The sequence below is a fragment of the Calliphora vicina genome, chromosome 5, assembly GCF_958450345.1.
Source record: "Calliphora vicina chromosome 5, idCalVici1.1, whole genome shotgun sequence".
Taxonomy (NCBI): Eukaryota; Metazoa; Arthropoda; class Insecta; order Diptera; family Calliphoridae; genus Calliphora; species Calliphora vicina.
The window spans coordinates 59,447,728-59,474,219 of NC_088784.1; the positions used below are offsets into that span (position 1 = coordinate 59,447,728).

The window sequence follows — 26,492 nt, forward strand, 5'->3', positions numbered from 1 at the left end:
TGAATCGTTGCCGATCCACGGGGGTGGGAATGTCGCCGATGGCTCATATATTTATTTATTTAAATTTATTACCATTTTTATTTTTATTAATTTTAATTATTTCGGTCTGTTTATATTTATTGTTTGTGAGCTACCTTAATGTTTACTTAAATTGTCTTATTTACCAATTGTATGATCATTGTTGTTTGGTTCATTTGTCCGTTAGGATTTTTTTATATTGTTTTGTATTCCCTTTTGTTCATATTTGTTTACGAACTAATCGCACTTTTTGTCCCTAAATTATACTGCAGTATTTTCGTTCAGTTTATTTATTTGGAAATGAACTGTTGTAATAGTACATAAACAAAAAGAAATTTGTAGGCTCAGTAATAACTGGCTTTAGAATTAAAATTTAGTTTGTTGGGGATAAAGACTGCGGTAAGTCGCTTAATATATTTATAAGTTATTTTTTTGTAATAAGTTCTTTTTTTAGAAATAAACGGTTGCTCAAGTATATGCATCATTAATTGTAAATTTGTGGTTCATTTATTTGAGACTGGTTAAATTCGCTGTCCTCAACATATAGGCACAGGTCGCAGCCAGCGACAGAGCCAGTTATCTCTCGAAACAAAAACTTTAAAATTCGAAGCAAATCAATTTTTAAAATTTGATATTACGTACTTAGAGCAAAAATTTGGTTTATTTTAGAAATTGGTGTTGGTGTGTGATGTTTATGATTCCAAATGACCTAAAAAAATGATTTTCATTACTAATACAACATTGGCCATCACGTGGTGGTATGCCAAAAATTTCGCCAAAATTAGTTATATATGTAGGACTGAATTTAATGTTTCTTTATATTTTATGTTATTTTTTTATTTTTGTAAAAAAAACTTAACTTAAATTTAACTTTTTTGAACTATAAGAGCATTTTTAAATTGTCCAGTTATTTTTTAAAAATCTAGTTAAATTTTTCTTATGGTCCAGTTAATTGACTTTTGTTACCCTTACATAGCCCCCATACAAATGTCCTCTCGAAATTGCACTTTATCGGTCATAAATGTTTAATGTATATATGTATCTACACAAATTTCGCTCCAAATAAGTTTTATATATACAAAATTCATGTCACCAAATTTTGTTACGATCGGTCCATAATTAGTTATAGCTCCCATATAGACCCGCTTCCGAAAATCACTTTAACGTGCTTAAATCACTTAAAAATATTGATATATACACAAAATTCAACATAAATAACTTTCATATAGACATAAATCACACGACCTAATTTTATGGTGATCGGTCCATAATTTGTCATAGCTCCCATATAAGGCCCCAAAGTAGGACACCTCGGGTATGGTCAATTTTAAAAATCATCGTATTTCTTCGTTTGTGTTCCGATGGCAAATTAATTAGGGAAAACTTAACAACTCGCTGAGAATTTACCTGGCACTGTTATTTACATTCATAAAAATGTTGTTATGTAGGCAACATGCTTTTTTATGAATTTCTATGTTAGGTAAATTATCTGCGAGTTGTTAAGTTTTCCCCAATTAATTTGTCACGTAAGAAACTTAAGTTATCAAAAAACTGGAGTAGGGTGGGTAAAAATGTTGAAAATTTAATTTTCAAATGCGAATATCTCCTAAGCTATAAAAGATAATTGATAGCTACGACGAGGATTTATGTAGTGCTCGATGAGAAGATTCTATATATGTAAGTTTTTGAAATAGAAACTCAAACGAAGAAATAGGATAATTTTTAAAATTGAACTTTAGGGACCTTTGGCCCAGCTCCGGGTGGGCTCATGAAGTCCACGTTCAAAACTTAAACTCAACAACACTTCCCATTTGCGCACGTGAAATTTCATTCAAATCGGGCTAAGGGTTTAGAAGTTACAGATTTATTTCCCTCTTTTTTTTTCTCATACCACTGTGTGCCATTTCTTTATAGGCACCAAAAGGCAGCTAATTTTCATATATCTTTTAGATAATAAGTTAAATTTTAATTCTCTGTTGAAACTAGATCGGCGGCAAACGGCGCCAATAGTGAAAATCCTAGTCAAAGTTGCGTAGGTAAGCCAAAAATCATTATATATTTTAAATGAATAAATTTCAAATCTGCTAACAATGTATACAAAACTCATTAAAAAAGATATAATCAAAACTCGAAACTCATTACAAAGATATAATTTCCTTTCCAACAAGGTATAACAATTCTAAAAAAAAAATAATTATAAATATTAAAAATACGTCCTTGAATATGGTGTAATTTTAACTCCTCAAATATTTAAAGTCGAAAGTATGTTGACATAATAACTATAATTTCTGTAAATAATTATTGCTTGACATCTTAACTTTAATAGAACTTGTTTTATGGTTAATTTCAATCATTTGCAAAAATCAATTATGAGATGCATACACTTTATATAATCCACTGTGCGCTGGAAGAAAGTTATAAAAGTATATCAGATATACTGCCCATGTCGAACCCTTATAACAGTTTGGTTCCTTCTTAACTTGGGCTGATTTTTTTCAGTATAAGCGAATAGTATCCTAGTTCCGCTATTATTACCCTATTGTAACGACTGCTGAATGCATATGTTACTGGGGGGATGATAAGTAAAATATTTATTGAATAAAGGATATTCATTTAGTGTTTTTTTTTACAAATCAAGAGTAATGTTTTTCAAGCACTCGAGCAACATATGGTTTGGATCATCGACTTTCCGGTCCCATCAAAAAGTTAAACTGCCCACTACTAATTTGAACTAAATCGGGTAAATCTGAAGCTTTTTTCATCACATAATTTTTGATTACTCCGCCATAAAAAGACATACCATAAAATCCCGTCAATACGAATATATCAAGGGCCTATATACAAAACCATAGAATAAACACATAGAACGGAAGAAGAGAGTAATATATATTGACAAATTACTCTCTTTTCACACATACGGGTGATACAATAACAAAATACATGCAATACATTCTCATGAATTAGGTTTTTGACAACAGAGTTAGGTTTTTGGCACTCAGTTACCTATCTAGTTGTTGTCTATGTACAAAACCCTCTATCTTGAAAAACACAACTTTTCAGGAGAGCCAAAAACTGTTTTTTTTTCGCGTATTACTTGAGTTATTAAAATTCGGTATACTACAATATTTTTTTAAAGCAACTACTGAATCTCATATATAATTGGATTTTAAAATTTTGCATTATTGTGGACTTTATGATAGATAGACGGGTTTGCTTTTCAAAAATATTCAGTGTGTATGTATGAAATCAGTTTTTAACGTGATTTATTTAATATAACTTAATTTATTTAAGATAGCGTCTAATAATACAATATTAAAGTTTGATTGAAAAAATTGTTTCAAAAAAATATTTGAAAATAATTTTTTTGTAAAGATAGAGGGTTTTGCATTCAGAAAAATTATTTGTGTAATAACAAAAATGCAAATAAAACAGCAAAAAAAAAAATATTTGTTATAAAATTCACACCATATATGAGGGCTGTTTTACTGAACATTTTTCAAAAAGTAATTTTCGTGAAAATCAATGATAGGGGGTTTTGAATATATGCCCTCGATATTTATACCCTTCACCTTCTTGATAAGGGTATATATAATTTTGTCATTCCGTTTGTAATTTCCACAATATAATTTTCCGACCTTATAAAGTATATACATACATATATTGAAATCAACTTTCCGAAACCCCCAAATAACTTACATACACGATTCATACAATCAATATCTCCGGAATTCTTCTGGTTCGGTTGCTATTTAAAATCGAGAAAATCGGTAAACAAATGGCTGAGATATAAGGAAAAAACCAGGACAACCTCGAATTTTGACCTATATCTGGATTACTAAGTCATTAATATAGACAATATGGATATCTAATGATATATATTTCAAAGACCTTTGCAACGACGCACAGTGGCGCCCGTAGAACAAGTGAGGTTGCAAAGGTCTTTGAAATATATATCATTAGATATCCATATTGTCTATATTAATGACTTAGTAATCCAGATATAGGTCAAAATTCGAGGTTGTCCTGGTTTTTTCCTTATATCTCAGCCATTTGTTTACCGATTTTCTCGATTTTAAATAGCAACCGAACCAGAAGAATTCCGGAGATATTGATTGTATGAATCGTGTATGTAAGTTATTTGGGGGTTTCGGAAAGTTGATTTCAATATATGTATGTATATACTTTATAAGGTCGGAAAATTATATTGTGGAAATTACAAACGGAATGACAAAATTATATATACCCTTATCAAGAAGGTGAAGGGTATAAATATCGAGGGCATATATTCAAAACCCCCTATCATTGATTTTCACGAAAATTACTTTTTGAAAAATGTTCAGTAAAACAGCCCTCATATATGGTGTGAATTTTATAACAAATATTTTTTTTTTTGCTGTTTTATTTGCATTTTTGTTATTACACAAAAAGAGAGTAATATATATTGACAAATTACTCTCTTTTCACACATACGGGTGATACAATAACAAAATACATGCAATACATTCTCATGAATTAGGTTTTTGACAACAGAGTTAGGTTTTTGGCACTCAGTTACCTATCTAGTTGTTGTCTATGTACAAAACCCTCTATCTTGAAAAACACAACTTTTCAGATATATATTTCAAAGACCTTTGCAACGACGCACAGTGGCGCCCGTAGAACAAGTGAGGTTGCAAAAATCAAAAATTGCATGTGCCCCAAAAAAATATTCAACTGACGTCTTTTACAATCAGAACAAAGAAAATGATAAAAAAAATTTAAAAAATATTTTTTTTACTTCCCATAAAATTGATTTTTCCACAAATTTCCACTTTTCTAACCCATAAGTAGGCACCTGAATGGCGTAGAACCATTTTCAAACACTCATTTCATATGCTGATCAATTATCTATCATATGCTTTTTAAACTTTTTGATTATCTCATTTGGTTCAAAAGTTATGATTTTTGCAACGAAAAAACTCAAATGGTGCTACTGTGCGACATAAGTTGGACCTACAATGCACTATAGGAAATTTTCCCCATTTCTTGGCCAAAATGAAAAATTTTAATTTTTGAAAAATACATTTTTTATGCTTTAGTATAAATAAAACAAGTAAGAGTGCTATATTCGGCTATGCCGAATCTTATATACCCTTCACCTTTGTTGTGGATGCATTATTATTTTTTATAATTAGTATATATGTATGTATTTACATTGCCCACTTTCAGCGTACAGCATCCTAAATTTATCAAGAACACAAAAAACAACAACAACGCCAAACGAAACAAAACACCAAAAGAAAAAACAAAAACAAAATACGCAAGGCAATGAAACCAACACACATCCAAACATACGTTTAATTGTATAAAAAACAACAACAACGCCAAAAGAAACAAAACACAAAAGAAAAACAAAAAAACGCAAAGCATGCACATCCAAACATACGATTTGTTGCTTTTTTGTCAAAAAAACCAACACACAACCAAACAAAAGTTTAGTTGTATAAAAAACAACAACAACGCCAAAAGAAACAAAACACACAAAAAAATACGCAAAGCATGCACATCCAAACATACGATTTGTTGTTTTTTTGTCAAAAAAACCAACACACAACCAAACTAAACTTTAGTTGTATAAAAAACAACAACAACACCAAAAGAAACAAAACACAAAAAAAAAACAAAATACACAAAGCTTGCACATCCAAACATACGTTTTGTTGTTTTTTTGTCAAAGCATGCAATACATTGTGTTTTTTGATGAAATTTTCAGAGGTTGTCTCGGATTTTTGCTCATATCTCCGTTATTTATGGACGGATTTTGCTGATTTTAAATAGCAAAATTCTCGAAAGTATGTCTGACAGAATTGTTGAAGATTTGGATCCCGGAGATCCAAATCTTCAGAAAATTGATTTCAACAGACAGACAGACAGACAGACAGACAGACAGACAGACAGACAGACAGACAGACAGACAGACAGACAGACAGACAGACAGACAGACAGACAGACAGACAGACAGACAGACAGACAGACAGACAGACAGACGGACATGGCTTAATCGACTCCGCTATCTATAAGGATCCAGAATATATATACTTTATAGGGTCGGAAATGAAAAATTACAAACGGAATGACAAACTTATATATACCCTTCTCACGAAGCTGAAGGGTATAAATATAACAAAGTAAACATATATTTTTAAATTTTGCAAAAAAGTTGATTATTTGTCACTTTATCAGTTGTTTTATGTTCGATTCCTAAATAAGTTTTCATATAACGATTGAGTGCAGCAAATTTTGATACAATTTCTAAAAAAAAGTTTTCATAATGTTGCAAATGAGTACTTTATTAATCTATAGAGAAATCTTGGTGAACTCGGCTATTAGACCGATTAAATTGGAAAAATTAAAGTGACCTTACGATGAAATAATAAAATTAAGAAACTGAATTTTATTTGGACTTACAAAAAAATGTTAGCAGATGTTAGTTATAACGTCATAACAATTCTTTAGGATAGTCAATTACCTACAGAATTTTTCATATTTCAGCTGCATATATTTGCATACTTTTTCAAAAAACGCATTTTTTCAGGTATATACGTGTGAAAAACTCAGAATTATTTAATGTATGGCATGAGAAATATGGTGAAAATGAAAAAAGAGCCGCTTTATATGCATATTTCTTGTCACATATTTATGAAAGTGATTGTTCAGAAAATCTAAATCAATGTTTAGAGGAGCAGTCACGAATGTTTTGTGCAAATATAAAAACCAAATGGAGTAAAAGTTATAGGAGTTTAAATAATTTTAATAAACAACATGCTGTTTGGCTTAAAGGTAATACCTCAATAAAAATAGATAAAGTGCACCCTACCCCCACTAAATTGAATCCTGTTCGATCGCAATTAACATTTTGTCAATATGCTGAAAAATTAGAAAATTACCAAACAGATGAAGAGCAATCGGAAAGTGAAGATGAAGAAATAAAATCGAGCGGTCTTTTGAACCCTTGTTTTTTAAATATGGTTGATAATATAGAATTAGAAAATCAAATTGATGAATAAATTAAAATTCTAAACATAACTGAGTTTATTTTATTATCAAAAGTTAGTTTACACTCAAAAAACCAATTAGAAGAAAATACCTAAGAATTACAGGTATGGACTGGATCCAGGAACATACAACCCGGTAAACACAGTTTGGAAGAAATTTTTAGTTAATTTTATTTTTATCTTTGAAATTTTTTTTTTCAGTGTATGGAAAAGTTTTAATGGTCCCTTCCTCCCTTTTAATAGTCTTCAAAAATTCGAATCCAAAAAAATTATTTAAATCGGTCCAGCCGTTTGGCTGTAATTAATTATGGCCAAAAAATGGGTAAAATTTCCTATAGTGCAATGGGTCAAAATCGAAAAAAATATTTTTAACCCGAAAGTTTTTTTTTCGCTAAATATTAAAAAAATAGAATAAAAAAATTTAAATTTAAAAAATTACAAAAAAAATTCGATGTTTTTTCCAAAAAAGGAAAACTTTGGAAAAAAAAAATTTTTGTTTACCTAAAAATATTTAAAATTTTTATTTTGAAGTATAATTTGGTGAAGGGTATATAAGATTCGGCACAGCCGAATATAGTTATCTTACTTGTTTTTTTACTGTATGATGATGTCAATTTCTGGCAAATTATTAAGAAAAATAAAATAGAATGCAAAAAAATAGAATTTTCAAGGTATTTTGGCTGTTGGCTTTCAAATAAAATTGTTGCTTTTCAATTATAAATAAATTAATTTTATAGTAGAGATTCACGACAATGCCTGCTGCATAGAAATTCCTACCTGTAGAATTGAATTGAATATTAAAAAAAAGAATTTAAAAATTAGTTTGATTTATATTTGTTCACTTTTCAATTTATTATTTATGTATGTAAATGTATTTTTATTTGAATATTTACAATTTGGTGTAGTTTTTTTTTTGGGTTTTAAATTTAAAAAATGTATAATACTAAAACACAAGTTCACAAAATTAACACAAAAACAAAAAATAAAATTAATAGAAATAGAAATGCTTAAGAAACTAATACATTATTAAGTACAATCAATATACAATATAGTATTATAGTAGATACTCGCAAGTGAAAATTAAAATGTAAATAGGTATTTATAATAATAGTAATATGAATATAATTTAATCTAATAAATAAATGATTAATAGATACTACTACGTGCCAACGCTAGTGTGCCCGTTACGGCGCTGGTGGCAGCCGTTAAATTAGCTGCCGCCGCTGCCATTAATGCTGCCGCAGGTGTATTATTTACCGTATTAGGAGCGTTCGTGACACTTAAACTGCCGCTAAACTTCTCAAAACCACTTGTGTCGGAGGTAATCTTTTTGCGTAGATCTGGCTTAGGACCGCTCAGGCACATTTTCTCCATTTGTTGGTGCTGTGAGCGCACGGCAAAACGATTGACATGCACTGGTATGGGTACCACGATTTTCGTGCCTGTCGCGCCATTGCGACCCAAACCGTGTGAGGAAAGTCCGGCTTTGACGCGTTTCCATTTGGCGCGACGATTTTGAAACCAAATTTTCACCTAAAATTATTCAAAGACAAAGAGAGTGAATTAAAATTCAGTTTCTTTTTTTTATTCTCTTGGTTTTTTCGACACTTACTTGAACTTCACTTAATTTCAGACTAGTGGCAATTTGACTTCTTTCGGTCAGACTTAAATATTTCTTTGCATGAAATTCTCTTTCCAGTTCTAGTAGTTGCTCGGATGTAAATGCGGTTCTTCTCCGTCGGGATTTTGAATTTTGACCACTGCTATTGCTGGAGTCTTTATTACCCGCCGAATTACCATCGTCATCAGAGCAGTCTTCGCTATCTGAGTGAGGGTATGCTGAAAGGATACAAAAAGTAAAAATGTCTTTTAATTGATGATTACTTAAAAGTGGTAATTATTTTAAATTCTGTATTCAAATAAAAATGGCCAGATTTTTTCCGTCGGCTTTAAGATTTAAATTTCATACTCCAGTCAAATTAAACAACAGGAAATAGTATGTATCATACTGAAAGCAGCCGGACAAAGCTCATTTATCCCTACACTTCATTATTATTTTTCCAAACGAACATTTGTAATGAACCGAATCAAATGATTATAATGTTCTTGAACTTATTTTCTAGTGAAATACATTTGAAATTTTATACAAATTTCAAAACAACTTGTTTAATTTTATATATAACAAAAATTTTAACGTTTGACTTGACATGAATTATGAATGAAAAAAAAAACAGCGTTAAAATATGAACATTGAAGTCTAAAGCATAAATATATGACGGACAGAAAGGCAAACAGACAGACACAGAACTTAAGTGATTCTTGTTTAAATGTATCATTTGCTTATTTTGCTTCGCACTTACACGGTTGACTTAATTTCAGAGTCAGAGATTTATATTCATCGTTTCAAATTCACACTCTAACCACTAAATATTTGTACATACGTACATAGTACATACATATTTCATATCCAGCCTTATTGACAAACAACCCCCAATACAGACGTCATGTTCTGTTAAAAGTAATAAAGATCTTTCGAACCATATTGCTTGGCGAAAGGCAATAACGCAGCAGCGCACCTCTTCTTAAAATTGTATTTAATATAAATTGTTATATATTCATCGCACAGTGGAATTGAATTTCCCCATGATTTTTATTTAATCCAAATAACAATTTAGTATTGAACTGAATCGTACAATTCCAGCAAAAAATTTCAGTTTCGTACTGACTTTTGAACCAGAATTTACATACATTCAGACTGATGCATACTTATTTTTGTTGGATCCAATGATTTGAATTACAATTGGAAAGATCTGCTGAAAAAAGTTTGATGTCCAAAATTGCAGATAAACAAATGAAGAAATGAAAAGCAAATTTGGTAGAAATTAAGCTTGAAACGATTTTTAATCTAGTAAAGATTAACTGAGATTCTATCCAAAATAAATTTATTTCATCGTTCGTTTTTACACGAATTTTGCGGGATATTTTTTTTTAAATTTTTAGCTTTTGTAAAATATGTATTTATTCAAAGTATTGGCCATTGCTAGCTATGACCTTTTCCATCTTTCTGGCAACATATGGATTCCGTGCCAAAAGAACTGATCATATTTTGAGGCAAAACACGAATCATGCTAATTTCGGATATTCTGTTCCAAAGTGAAGCGTATACCAGAGAGTGCGTTCAGGACTACAAAGCGGGTGAGGCAAAACTTCAAACCACTTCATTCTAAATAATTTTTAACAGGTATTGTAACATGTAGCCGAGCTTTGTCAAATGAATCGGTTCAGTACAGGTTCCCTATGATGGTCTGGCCAGATTTCAGCAGCTTATTATAATAGGACCCTTTTGCTCCCACCAAGTACAGAGCATTATCTTAGCGCCATGGATATTTGGCCTTGGTGTCGATTCGGCTCCTTTGGGTTATCGTAATGAATCCATTATTCATCGCAAGTAATGATTCTTTATATTCTTTTATAGCGTTCAAGCATCATTTCGAACATGCAAAATCGTCTTTCAAGGTCCCTCGGCTTCAATTCGTATGGTACCTAATTTCCCTGCTTCTGGATAAATCCTGCTGCTCGCAAACGTTTTGAAATTGCTGCTCGAGTAGCTCTCAATGATTTTGCAAGTTCTTGTTGAGCTTTCCAACAATCTTCATGGAGTAATGCCTCCAATTCTTGGTCTTCAAACTTTTTTGGCTGGCCTTGGTGATATCTTCCGTGTCAAAATCACCACATCTGATCCGCACAAATTAATTTAACACATTCACCATAAGCTTTATTGAGCAATCGGAGAACTTCCCGCATATGACGCTTTGTAGATACAAAATTCGAAATTTTCGAAGCAAAAAAAAAAAACTATAATGTTCAATAACAAAGTGAGAATAAATGGCAGATATGTATACTTCCTATCCAAATTTGCTATCGAAGGTAAAATAATAGAGATATTAGTGATTTTTAGATAAATTTGAACCATTTTTTTCATGCTAAATTGTTAGGGTACTTTAAAATAAATTCTTAATAAATGCGAAATTAACCATAGGCTCTCTCTTTTGTTGTGTCTTATTTTTGACTTTCTGGTTGAATTTTCAGTTTTGGTGTATTCAGGGACTTATACTGAAATTTCACGGATAATATTTTTGCGGAATATTTTAACCCCTTAAATACCTGTTTTAATGGTGTTTTTTGCTCTTTTTTTAAAGAAGGACAAAAAAGACCAATGCCTTGACGATTTAGAGGGTTAACATATTCTACAAAAATGTTCTCCGTAATATTTTACATAAATTTGCTGAACACATTTTTTACCTAAAATGTAAGGATCACATGGTTTCTTATGCCGATATAAACTTTCAAAACGCCGATACACGTGAATTTTTTTTTTGTTTCCTCTATCAAAATTTATTGGTTGGACATTGTAATTTCTTTTTGTGTTGTACAGTGTAATTAGGCCAATATTGGCACATACATTTATTATATAACTGATCAATAACCGGAAGTCCTTGAATCTTACTATTGAAACTATTAAAGTATTTACAAACGGTTAAACGAAATAAAATGTCAACCGAAGTGCAGTAATTTGTTTAAATGTCTTAAGAAATTAGAAATCTTTCGGAGATAATAAATCAATCAATAATTTACCAGATTTTTTTTTAATGTTTGTTTAAACTAGTATACGATATGCGGATTACATACATATTTACGGACAAAACTACACGCAGAGAAAAAACATGGTTGTGGAGCAACATATTATGATCAGATTTATGCTTGTAGTCCAAAACATATTATGATCATTATTGGTTTCATGAATTATCATAATATGTTCTGAAATAATCATATTATGATACAAATCAATCATAACATGTTTTGAAACAATCATATTATGATATAATCAATCATAACATGACCCAAAGTAATCATATTTATGACCCAATTAAATCATATTATGATCCAATGAAATCATATTATGATCCAAAGTAATCATATTATTATTATTAAATTTATTTTTATAAATACAAAATTTTATTTTAATAGGTTTTAGTTTTGAGGCACTAAATTCCCAATTAAAATATTATTGATAAATTCACTGAAATTTATTGTTATTCGGTTTAGGAAAGTTAAAGATAATATACAAATAATACTATAGAGCGAATGAGAATTACAGACACTCAAAATTTACTTGTAAAAATAAAACAGCTTAGACAAACACCAACACTCACAAATGGTGGGAAAAAAGACTAATAAAAGTAAACATATTTTGTTTGCATCTTAAACATATTATGACTACATAATATAATATGTTTACCTATTTATCATTATTTAGTTGTTGTAAATATATTATGTTTACATCTTAAACATATGACTACGCGTATAGAAACTTAATATTTAATGGTTGTACATAACATAATATGTTTATCCAGAGTTTAAAATTACTACTATATTAGTCAAAAAATTGCAAAAAAAATCATAATTTTACATGAAAACTGCAACAAATATTTAACAAGATAATATTTAATTGTATACATACTAAAAATATAAATACTATTTACGAATTCCATATATGCACAAGCTTCATGGTAGAAATATTTGTCGCAGTTTTTCCAAAAATATTTTGCCTTACACAATATTTTACGTTGCAGCTAGAAGACAAAATGAAAATTTTTCATTTTTAAAACATTTGCTGCCTAAATATATGTATATTTTTGGTTAGCAAAAACAAATGAAATTGCTTGTGTATAATATACAAAAAATTTACTACAAAAACATCATACATGCAAACAAATTTCAGCGTGAAACCCATAAACTGCAAACGATATGCGCAGTGAAAAATTCAAACAATGAAAATATGGAAGATGCTAAAAGTAGACTGCCAAACCATACGAAGTTGAAAAATGTAAAATACGAAATTGTGCAAAGTTAAAAATGTTTAAAGCGAAAATGTTTATTTTTAAAATATTTCCGCCGCATATATGGTTTTGTTTTGCCGCATATAGTCATTGAGTAGAAAAATGTGAAAAAAACTATGAAGTTGATTTGGGTGTACAAAATAAAAAATTGTATTGAAATGTGTGTTAATAAAGAATTTTAGTGCAATAAAATAGAAGTTTTATTTTTTGAGGTATGTAATTGTATGTATTGTGAAAGATAGCAATGCAGTGAAAATTAAATTAAATAAGATTCTGGACAAAGGATAGCTAGCGGAGGATATTATTATTGAATTTTTTGATTGATTGGCTTTTTTAATACGAATTCAAATGTATTTATGCTGGTGGTAATAGGAGTCCAGAAAAATTAGTAAGAAAAAAAATAATTTTGTATGTAAAGCGGTTAAAAAAGGATATATAATGCAACAACAAAATGTAAGAAAAACAAAATACCATAAATAACAGGATCAGTCATTTTATGAATAAAATCTTGTACATTCAAATGTTTCCTTTCGTAAAATTTGTAACAGGAGAACAAACAAAAAAATAAGCAGCATAGAAAATAATTGTGGAAGAACAATTTTATGTGTAAGATATAATGCAAAAAAGGCACAGGTATAAGTACAACAGGAGCAAAACGAAATTAACTGCAACAACATCAACTTATACACACAAGTAGGTAATTATGATATAAAATTGCTGTTTGTATGTACATACAACAACAATTTATGCAAAAATCATAAACAAATACATAAATAGGTTCAATCGTGATCGTGAGTGATTTTGTAGCAGGAGAAAAAAGGATAAAGAGGAATGATAGAAAATGTAAGCATCAACAAAAGAAATGAAAAGAGTTAAAAAGGGATAGAAAATGCAACAACCAGATTATGGAAGGACACATGAATGAAAGCAAGAATAATTTATCACTACAAATGAATACAAAGAGGTTATAAATAACAGGAGATAAGAAATTTAAGAAAGTTCCTGAAAATATAATTCTGCAATGAAGAAAATTTTACTGTATACAAATATCAAGTGAGAGCGTAAATGATCGACTTTGTTTGTGTTTTTAAATGTTCATTCATATGTATCCATTCGTAGTATTTCTAACAGGAGAACAAAAAAACAAATAAGCAACAGAGAACATTATACAACGAAGGCTCAACAAATTTTTTACATAGGCACGAGTGCAGCAGGAGAAAAAGGAAATACAACAACAACTACTTAACTACTACCTCAAGTAATTTTGAAATACAACTGTGGTTTGTGTGTCCTCTAGCTGCATAAAGCAACAATACATTCAAAAAATAGGAACAAATACAAAGCAAAGGAATTTCACAATGACAAGTGAACAAATAAAGGAATTACACAATGACAAGTGTACAAATAATAAAAAACAAATAAGCACAAAAATCCTTTACAAAAAACAACAACTCAGTGTACATGACAAAAATTCCTCGATCTAAAAATAAACCAAAATGCGTAATAAAAAATGATCTGTAACGGTATTCAACAAAAATCAGTTCTACACAAACAATGCAATAATAATATCATCCGCTATCCTTTGCTCATAACCTTCTTGAATGTACTTTCACTGCATTCCTATCCTTCACAATACATATTTTTTTTTAGCATTCTATACTTTTTTTTATTTTACTCCTGTTACAAACGCTCAGCCAATCATACTCATTTGCATTTCAGATTGCACAAGTTGTTGTTGACTTTTTAATTTTCTACATTAACAGTAAAGAAACAACAAAATGCAATTAATTGCAACGGTACTCCACCACATGTCTAGCAATTCCTTTGCTTTGTATTTGTTCCTATTTTTTGAATGTGTTGTTGTTGCTTTATGCAGCTAGAGGACACACATACAACAGTTGCATTTCAAAATTACTTGAGGTAGTAGTTAAGTAGTTGTTGTTGTATTTCCTTTTTCTCCTGCTGCACTCGTGCCTATGTAAAAAATTTGTTGTGCCTTCGTTGCATAATTTGTTCTCTGTTGCTTATTTGTTTTTTTGTTCTCCTGTTAGAAATACTACGAATGGATACATATGAATGAGCATTTAAAAACACAATCAAAGTCGATCATTTTCGCTCTCACTTGATATTTGTATACAGTAAAATTTTCTTCATTGCAGAATTATATTTTCAAGAACTTTCTTAAATTTCGTATCTCCTGTTATTTATAACCTCTTTGTATTCATTTGTAGTGATAAATTATTCTTGCTTTCATCTATGTGTCCTTCTGGTTGTTGCATTTTCTATCCCTTTTTAACTCTTTTCCTTTCTTTTGTTGATGCTTACATTTTCTATCATTCCTCTTTATCCTTTTTTCTCCTGCTACAAAATCACTCACGATCACGATTGAACCTATTTATGTATTTGTTTATGATTTTTGCATAAATTGTTGTTGTATGTACACACAAACAGCAATTTTATATCATAATTACCTACTTGTGTGTATAAGTTGATGTTGTTGCAGTTAATTTCCTTTTGCTCCTGTTGTAATTATACCTGTGCCTTTTTTGCATTATATCTTACACATAAAATTGTTCTTCCGCAATTATTTTCTATGCTGCTTATTTTTTTGTTTGTTCTCCTGTTACAAATTTTACGAAAGATTTGAATGTACAACACTTTATTATGATAGATTTTATTCATAAAATGAATGATATTTATGGTATTTGGCTGTTGTTGTCACATTTTGTTGTTGCATTATATATCCTTTTTTAACCGCTTTACATACAAAATTATTTTTTTTTCTTACTAATTTTTCTGGACTCCTATTACCACCAGCATGAATACATTTGAATTCGTTTTAAAAAAGCCAATCAATCAAAAAATTCAATAATAATATCCTCCGCTAGCTATCCTTTGTCCAGAATCTTATTTAATTTAATTTTCACTGCATTGCTATCTTTCACAATACATACAATTACATACCTCAAAAAATAAAACTTCTATTTTATTGCACTAAAATTCTTTATTAACACACATTTCAATACAATTTTTTATTTTGTACACCCAAATCAACTTCATAGTTTTTTTCACATTTTTCTACTCAATGACTATATGCGGCAAAACAAAACCATATATGCGGCGGAAATATTTTAAAAATAAACATTTTCGCTTTAAACATTTTTAACTTTGCACAATTTCGTATTTTACATTTTTCAACTTCGTATGGTTTGGCAGTCTACTTTTAGCATCTTCCATATTTTCATTGTTTGAATTTTTCACTGCGCATATCGTTTGCAGTTTATGGGTTTCACGCTGAAATTTGTTTGCATGTATGATGTTTTTGTAGTAAATTTTTTGTATATTATACACAAGCAATTTCATTTGTTTTTGCTAACCAAAAATATACATATATTTAGGCAGCAAATGTTTTAAAAATGAAAAATTTTCATTTTGTCTTCTAGCTGCAACGTAAAATATTGTGTAAGGCAAAATATTTTTGGAAAAACTGCGACAAATATTTCTACCATGAAGCTTGTGCATATATGGCATTGGTTTATAGTTTGTATATTTTCAGTATTTGTGCACATTAATATGAAAACGATTCATATTTATTGCGCAGTCGGTAGTCAAATGTAAAAAACGTTTAACTAATTTTAAACCCTGTGTTTATCTATTTATCATTATTTAGTTGTCCGAACCATTCGGTGAACCATATTCATATTTATAACATTTAATATTTACAGTAACTAAAATATTGTTTAAATTAAATTAAAACAACCATTATATGTTTTCGACAACAATATATTGTTACAACGAACATAGTATAGTTGTCGTAACCATGTCGAACCATGTTTTTTCTCTGCGTGTACATATAATTTATTTAATAAAAAAAACTTCTGATTTTTGTTTATTATTCTCTTTTTTGAATGAAATTCCTACAATAATTATTCCAACTTTAATGTACACATATTATAAATAAAGTTATAAACCATGAAATAGAAAATGTTCGCCCTCCTTTTCCCAAAATGTGCCACTGTGGCGTCATGTCGCTTCAATTGTGGTTTGAATAATGACAGCAGACAATTGTGCATGTGTGGGGTGGGTGGGTGATTGTATGGAGCCCCGGAGTAATGTCAGTTATGAATATTTAATTTGTAGCAACAACAACGACACCAAACACATTAACATTCAATTTGATTTGGCTTTTAAATGTGTTTGTTGGTTGGCATTACAACAAATGTATAAAAAATTATGACGATGATGATGATGATTGTTGCTGTTGTTGTTGTCATAGTTAATGGTAATGTTGTTTTTTTTTTTTGTAGCAAAAGTTACATTTATATCAATTTAAAGTGAATTTTTATGCTTATCAATGTTGTTGATGTTGGCCGTTGTTGTTAATGCTTGGAATCCTGTTTGTGTGGAAAGCGAGTGATACAGTTAGTATTGTCCGTTAACCCTCCCAAGTCATATTTATGAATGGACGTCAACATCAACATCTTTATACACACATTTTACATTTAATCAACATTCGTCATCGTTCTGTTGCGTTATTGTATCCTCATGAATTTTGGTTGAAATATGATTTAAATTTTACATTCATCTGTGCTGAATATAATTTATACTTTCTTATAAATTGTTTCCCATTTGTCGCTGCTCATCCATAGCATAGTGTTACAAAAAAGAGGTACATACTTTAGTAGTTGAAGTCTAGCAAGTGTCAAGATGTCAGAAATATTTGATAAGCATTCGCAAGAGTTAAAAGTCTTACTTTTTTTGATTGACATTTAACATAGAATTTCTTAATGTTTATTATGCTAATTTTGTTATTCTCTATTGTTACACTTAAATTGTCTTAATTAATTATGAAAAAGGAAATTTAGAAAGAAAAAAGTTGGATATTAAATAAATGATAATTAATATATACATTAAACATTAAACAGAATTAACTTTCAAAAACAAAATAAATAAGCGAGCAATAAAACTGGAAAATATGCAGGCATAGGAAAAATCAAAAATTTGCATTTCAAATTTTACGTTTCTTTGTGCTCTCAAATTCGAATTATACTCTTTTACACGCCAGATGAATATTTAATAACAAAATTTCGGCAAATTCTATAGGGAATATGTTTTTTTAGAGTTAGGAACAATCATAGATGCAATTTGGGTTCATTATTCAAAACTCCAAAATAGTATTATCCCAGTAAGCACCAAAGCCCCAAAAATTCAAGCACTTGAACATTTTGTTGGAATTTGATTTAAATGTTTTTAACTTGAAAAATATTTGAAAAATTAAATATTTTTCAAACAAAAAACTTATGGCTTGAATTTATGTTTCCTTTTTACTGGAGAATGCTATTGAAATAAAGTGTAATACAACTGTAATTCAATTGCTTGACTAACATTAAAGGCTTGAATTACAATTGCATTCAACTTGAATTCCAGTAAAAATGCTTATTGGGATTCTATATAAATAATTTGCTAAAGGGGCCCAGCTGATTGATCGAGTATACAATGTATATGTTTTTGGTGTGATTGTGCCAACTCTTGTAACAATATCAAAAATATAATGTAACAACAATACTTAAATGAGCTAATTTCACAATACAAGTTGCCAGAATTAGAAAGAAGTAAATATCTTTTGACTAGAATTAGAAAACAATATTTTGAAGAGAATTCCTACAATCATGACAAAATGTCATACAATAATTGCGTATGATCACTAAGAATATAAAAACAGTAGACGTGGACAATTGAATAAATTTTTGAGCAAAATCGGTGATGTTGAAAATCACATAGCATACACTAAGAGAAATATGACGATCTAAATTTAAGAAAAAAGTTCTTGAACTTTCAACTTTTAATCTTAAATTATGGTCAGTAAGATTTACGTTCTCAAATTTAAGAATAATTTCTTGATTTCTAGAACGCATTCTAAAAATCAAGAACATAATCTTAATTTTAAGATTGTATTTTTGAATTTAAGAACATATTCTCAAAGTTTAGATTGAATTCTTGATTTTTTAGAAATTTGACAATAATGAAAGCTTGTTGTGTTATAAATATATTTACAAAATACAAAATATTTAATTATTAATAGAAAATCAGATCTCAGACGAACTAGTTCTTATAAGTATATCTGTGAGTGAAGATTTCTTGACGCTGGCTGATGGACAATATCATCTGAGCAGAACGCCGTAAGAAAGGATACACTTTCATACTTGGCTGATATTTGCAAAGTTTTTCCCACTGAGAATGAACTTAAGGTAATATTGTTATAGATTTTATTACAAAATTATTATTAAAGCTGCATCATTCAACAACAATAGCCTAGATACAAGCTCATCTCGTTTGGATAAAGAAGATATTGCTGAAATGGGATCAACAAATCAAATGCAAAGTTCTGAAATTGATGAATCAGTTGCAGCTGCTTATAAACTATACTTGAGCAGAGATAGCGCTGATTGGGAGGAAGTTTGTCATAAATGGAAACTCACATACAGTGAGCTCCCGAAAGATTTGGCAAAAATAGGAAGTCTTGAGTTACTACGAAGGTGGCCAAAAATAAGTCATTCAAGAGTGCCGGAATTAGTGAGAAAGTTGTTTTCGATTGCTAATTTCAGATTAAGTTATTTTCCCTTACAAATTTCAGATTAAAATTGACTTTCAAATTATGTACCCAGGAAAAGATCAATTTTGTTAATTCAAAACGAAGAAGTTTATGTTATTTGCAACGCAATCCTTAAACACTTTCGATAAACACTTGATCCTATGAAGTTGGTTCTTTACTTAGTAAAATTTATATTATTAAAATTTCTGAATTTGTTGGCCTTCCTTTTCATTTATATCCAATCAATAATGGAAGAATATATGTAAGACCAAAGTTGATATAATATTAAGTATGTATTATAATATAATTGCGTTTTTTTTTTAAAATACACAAATATAATACATTAAATATAAATACAAATATAATACATTTATTTCGACATTCTAATTCAATTTGTTTAATATTAAAGAATACAATCTTAAATTAAGATTTTTAACAAGACTATGTTCTTAAAACCGATCTCAAATCAAGAACTTCGTTAAGATTACATTCTTAAATTTTGCAAAATGTATTCTTAATTTAAGATTGTAAATAATAACACAATCTTAAATACGATCTTAAAATAAGCAATCGTAAAAAAATAAGATTTTATTCTTGAATTAAGAATTTTCGCATTTAACAGACTATTAAGATTGAAATGCTTTGATTTTGGACGTAAAATCTTTATTTTAGCACGTTTTTTCCCTTAGTGTAGCGTTGCATTTTTTATGATAGGTACTGTATAGTCTGGTTCGATCTGATATGCTCGATAAAATGAAGATGAACCAACAAGCAAATAGAATGATAAATAACAGAAACCAGGTATGGAAAAGTTAATACGATCGTACTTTTGTTGCAACCAATTCATATTCAAAAGTACCGTGGTACTTACTCCCATAAATAATTACAAATCTCAATTTTATTTATAAAGAAAAATGTACACATTCTGACGATTATTTGTTGTATAAGAATGTTGTGTTAATTTTCTCTACTGGGTTACTTCCGCCGTAGTGAAATAAGAGATTCGTAAACCATTTTGAGTGGTGCGAAGACAACTGCAATCCTGTCTTTTTCAAAATTAGTATTTACTAGGGTTTCTGGTTTAATCGGTTAATCGAGCAAATAATTAATCGGTGTTTAGATTTAATCGGTTAATTTTAAATTTTGAATTATTCGAACGGTCAACCAAAATTACTCGGTTAATCGATTGAATACCCTAGTATGTACTATGAATGTGAAACAAGTACTATTTGTATGATAGGTTCGGGACCTAGCCCCCTCGATATAGTTTCTCAGTGATTTAAAAACTTTGGGGAGGGTTTGACATTTTCCAAAATGAAGCTTGATCCCATTCTGGAAGGTTTGTTTTGAATTTAACGCCATTTTTGCATTAGAATGTTGCCAACCGATTATTCGGTTTCGGATTATGACAAAAATCGGGCTAAAATTTTGTTTTTCTTGTTGTTAGTTGTAAAAAATTATTATGAAAAGTTACAAGGCACAACTGGTATTAAACAGCTGATAAATAAACTGTCACAGCTGACAGTTTAGGGATGTTAAAAAACGATAATTAAAGGAGAGAACGACGTATTTTTATTATTGAACAATATTTAAAAAATTATTAAAGATTGACGGCACATTTTCTATTTGATGGTTTGTTGCTAGTGATAATTTTCGCATTTGGGGTTAATTGAATTCGAAGTCAAACTATGCTAACATGCATTGTAGGAAGAAATTCAATGCTGCATCAACGTAATTCTTCCACATTTAACAATATGGTCAAGAAATATTTCTGCAAAAGAGAGCGTATGTGCCAGCAAAGTCATGAAGGTAATTTGCTCGATGTTCTATTCCACATATTCTACGTTCTTTATGATTCAATTAAAAAACAAGTAAGAGAGCTATATTCGGCTGTGCCGAATCTTATATACCCTTCACCAAATTATACTTCAAAATAAACATTTTAAATATTTTTAGGCAAACAAAATTAATTTTTTTCCAAAGTTGTTTTTGAATTTTTTGGAAATTTTTTTTTTCGAATTGTGTTTAAATTTTAAAATTTTTTTTTTGGTTTTTTAAATTTTTTTTATATTTTTCCTTATATCTCAGCCATTTGTGGACCGATTTTCTCGATTTTAAATAGATTTTCTCGGAAAGTTGATTTCAACAGACAGACAGACGGACATGGCTATCTATAAGGATCCAGAATATATACTTTATATGGTCGGAAATGAAAAATGTAGAAATTACAAACGGAATGACAAACTTATATATACCTTTCTCACGAAGGTGAAGGGTATAATAATCTAATGAAAAACTGTGTGTTTTCTATTTAATTCAAAGCTTGCGTAAATTTTTAGACATCTGCATTAAACAAATTTCAAAAAAACATGGAAAACAATGAACAAGGTTTTATAAAAAAAAACTAAAAAAAATCATGTAGTTTAATTTCACTTACCCCCATTTTCTCAATATCTGGTTATCGTTTATCGTAACGATAAACCTCCAATTAACATTTTTATACCCTACACCACCATAGTGGGGAGGTTATTATGCGTTTGTGCAGATGTTTGTAACGCCCAAAAATATTTGTCTAACACCCACCTTAAAGTATACCGATCGACTTAGAATCACTTTCTGAGTCGATTAAGCGATGTCCGTCCGTCCGTCTGGTTGGCTGGCTGGCTGGCTGGCTGTCCATGTAAACCTTGTGCGCAGAGTACAGGTCGCAATTTTGAAGATATTTCGATGAAATTTGGCACATATTATTTTTTCGCACATATTATTTTTTCAAGGACCAAGCCTATTGAAACTGGCTGAAATCGGTCCATTATTTCACCTAGCCCCCATACAAATGTCCTCCCGAAATTGGATTTTATCGGTCATAAATGTTTAATTTATATATGTATCTCCACAGATTCCTCTCCAAATAAGTTTTATATACACAAAATTCATGTCACCAAATTTAGTTACGATCGGTCCATAATTAGTCATAGCTCCCATATAGACCCGCTTCCGAAAATCACTTTAACGTGCATAAATCGCTTAAAAATGTTGGTAAACACACAAAATTCAACATAGTTAACTTTAATATACACATAAATCACACGACCTAATTTCATGGTGATCGGTCCATAATAGGTCATAGCCCCCATATAAGGCCCACTTCCGAAAATCACTCAAAAATATAAATTATTGAAATTTTAAAAGAAAATTTTTTTTTGCTCTTTTACTTAGTGTAGGGTATTATATGGTCGGGCTTGACCGACCATACTTTCTTACTTGTTTTTATATGAGAACTGTCAGTTTATCGTCGCGATAAAAAATAACCAGAGATTGAGAAAATGTGGGTTAGTATTTTAGTTATTGGGCTATTGTTAAAAAAGAACTGAATATTTTGAAAAATGTACAAAAATATTTAAAAAAACTTGAAGTTCACCCAAACCCGCAACATATTAGATAACCGTGGCCACACTCGATTAAGAAGGAGGGACACTGCAGACCTAATCTAGAAGGAAGAATTCCAATTTAACCAAAACAACCATGAATACAAAATTTTTTCGTCCGGCACTGGCTGGACTAATTAAATAATAATTATTAGATATAAGATTTGAACCACTTATTGTTAGTTCATTAAATAATGAAGATACAATAAATAAATGATGAAAAAAAAAATTAATTTTTTATTTAATAATTTTGAATTGCATTGCAAAATTAAAAAAAATAACATATTTATTTTTTTGCGAATTACCAGAAATAAATAGAAATTGAAGCCATTCCGATACAAAGGACAAATGGTGACAGGTTTGTATATAACCAAAATTGGAAATCGTGTCAGTTTGACCCCTTTCACACTAGCCAATTTAGTTGCGCAAGTCTCTTGTGTTTGTAGATGACAGAGGTAATAATGCGTTTGTGCAAAGTTTGTAACGCCCAAAAATGTTAGTCGAACACCCACCTTAAAGTATACCGATCGACTTAGAATCACTTTCTGAGTCGATTAAACGATGTCCGTCCGTCTGTCATGTCCGTCCGTCATGGAAACTTTGTGCGCAGGGTACAGGTCGCAATTTTGAAAATATTTCGATCAAATTTGGCATATTATTTTCTCGGCCGAAGGACCTATTGAAACTTGCTGAAATCGGTCCATTATTTCACCTAGCCCCCATACAAATTTCCTTCCGAAATTGGACTTTATCGGTCAAAATGTTTAATTTATATATGTATCTCCACAAATTCCGCTCCAAATAAGTTTTATTACAAAATTAATGTCACCAAATTTTGTTACGATCGGTCTATAATTAGTCATAGCTCCCATATAGACCCGCTTCCGAAAATCACTTTAACGTGCATAAATTGTATCCAATTGCATTTTAAAACCAAAGACATTTTTCAGATTTTTAACGAAGTCCGGGAATTCCCGGGATCCCGGGAAATTTAAAAATGAATCCCGATTTCCCGGGAAAGGAAAAAGTGCCGGAAAAGAAAAAATCTAATTTGTACCTCTCTGCAGGGTTTAGTATTCTAGTGTTATATTTTGAGTCAGTTAGTTTTAGCTGTTAAAGAACAAAAATAGATCTTGCTTTGGATGCAATTCTATTTTAAAGGGCAGGTCTAATGTACTTATTTATTCTGTTAAAAATCGTGCCCTTAAAAATAAAATGTATTTTTAATTGCAATTTATTTGTAAACATATACTCAATTTTACAACTTTAATAGATTTTCTGCACGTGTTATCATCAAATGTGTAATCAATTAATTTTAGATATCGGAGACCGGAGGGGAACAGGAGATATCTTACTCTTCAAATTTCTAATACAGAATATTAATACACAGAGAAAACAGATTCGTGATAGCAACCGAATTTGTTGCCAATCGAATGATTCTACCTTAGTGACCGAATTTTACAGTTTTGGCTACCAAATTTTAGAACGGGTAACAAAAGTTTAGTTGCTTCAGCCGAAATTCTTCTTTATCAACTGACTTTCTGTTGATAGAACCGAAAAATTGTATGTGTGCAACCGAATCATTCGATTGACAACAAATTCGGTTGCTATTACGAATCTGTTTTCTCTGTGTAAAAGCATGTAAATTGATAAAGCCAACAAATGTTTCCACTTCTAAATACTTGAGCTGATCTTACCTTGATTTTTATCCATTTCAGTCCTGTAATTCTTTGGTGACATTGTCAAACTTATATCACTGCAAGAATCGCCGCTACAATCATAATCAGTTTCCATGCCACCAACATCCAACGATGCCTCCGAATGATTCTTCACACTGGCACTATTCGACAACGATTCTTGTAGTGAATTTGCCGTTACGTGGTGGCTAAACAAAGACGGTGGAACGGTGTTAGAGGTTAAGGCGGCGGCATCTGTTAACACTTTACCCATATTCTGGGCAAAACGATTAGCCATACTTAGATTTTGTACATTATCACTTAAACCGCTAGCGGCCATTATTTCAGCAAGACGTTGGCGTGAATTTAAATCGCTGGCGGCCAGGGCAGATTGATGCAGCAGAGCTTCATTGACCGACATGGGCGGTGAGATTGTGTGGACCGCTGAAACGTTATTGGAGGTCGAGCCAATGCTTAAACCAAAGTTGGGATTAAATAACAAACGTGACTGTAGTCGAGTTTCTGCATCACTAGAGGATTTTGATAGATTTAAAGTTTGGGAATTGGGTGTTAGTGGTAAATTGCTATTTCCTAAGTTTTCGTTGGCACTTGGTGGTTCTTTTGTCAGCAGGTTAAGAGGCATATTGTATTCACCGCCATTGGCAAAGAGTTGTGTAATTCGATCATGATTTTGGGCAAAGTAGCCATGTAGCCAGGGATTATAGAGGGGGAAATTGGTTAAACCTAAGGCCGATGAAGCCACCATAGCGCGGGCACTCAATTCCTCCGAAACTTCCACCGAATTCATAGAATCATCTGAAGTTTTTGTGGCGGCATGTTGGTGGTGGTTGGCTATTAAACTTTCTATGGTAAATGGTGTTGGAAATTTGGTAAGTTTTGTTGACGTTATGGTATCCATATTATGAGTAGTAGTATTATCCATTTTATTGATGTTAAAATAAACCTTGTTTATACACTATTATTAAGAAAATAATAAATTCTTTTAAATAGGAATATTTTTTTTTAAATTATCTTTTTCATATATTTTTTGTTCACTACCGCATAATCAAGTTATTTTTTCGTTCATTACTTTCTGTTTAGTTTAATAAATTTCTATTGTGGGTATTTCTTTTCTCAATAAATATATTTTATAAAAACGTTTGTTGATTACACACGTACTCTACACGAAGCAGTGAACCGTTTAAAGGTCTTTGACGTACTAAATGTTGTCGTTGTACGCACAACCGGTGCTTAGAAACATCACGTACTAACTGCGCTGTTGTTGGTTGACAAACTCACACTGTTGTTATTGTGCTGTCTACTGTCTACCACCTATGGCTTTCATTCATGCCCCCTTCCTCAACTTGGGTACTTTTCAGAACAACCACCTTTCCATGACGGAGAATAAACGAATAGCAACACTGTTTGCTCACTTGTTTTTGGCTCCTCCTTTCTTGTGTATACCAATTCAATATGGCGCATGCCAATGAGAATTCAAATAAGAATTGTTGTTGGTCAAACATGTAAGTATGCAAGTGCCTGAGTGTGTGTGAAGCAAAAACAACATAAACTGCTGTGGTTTGTGACATTGTGTTGTTGTTGTTATTATAGTTGAATGTTTGTTTTTCCTGTGGCTAATTATGTTTAGTTTATCATGAATCATTTTGTATTTTCTTTCTAATGTTGTTGTTTGTTTATTTGAGAGTGTGTGTTTGTATGTTTTCTTTGCCTTAATTGCGTTCAGCTTGATTCGTTTTATAATGATGAAATTGTCCGCATTATAAGCAGACAAGAAAATTACCACGCCCGCTCATTAATAAACAAGCACAATTGGACTGTTTTAAGTG

The 26,492-nt window shown here is 30.5% G+C and overlaps 1 protein-coding gene across 1 annotated transcript; it reads right to left on the reverse strand.

Moving 5' to 3' along the window:
* Positions 1-8,071: 8,071 nt before the first annotated feature.
* On the reverse strand, positions 8,072-25,566 carry unpg (unplugged). The gene is made up of 3 exons (XM_065513127.1): positions 24,667-25,566; positions 8,665-8,891; positions 8,072-8,585 (listed from the first exon to the last, which is right to left on the reverse strand). The coding sequence occupies exons 1-3, from the start codon at positions 25,562-25,564 to the stop codon at positions 8,199-8,201; spliced, it is 1,512 nt and encodes a 503-aa protein (XP_065369199.1). The 5' UTR covers positions 25,565-25,566; the 3' UTR covers positions 8,072-8,198.
* Between the last annotated feature and the right edge of the window lie 926 nt (positions 25,567-26,492).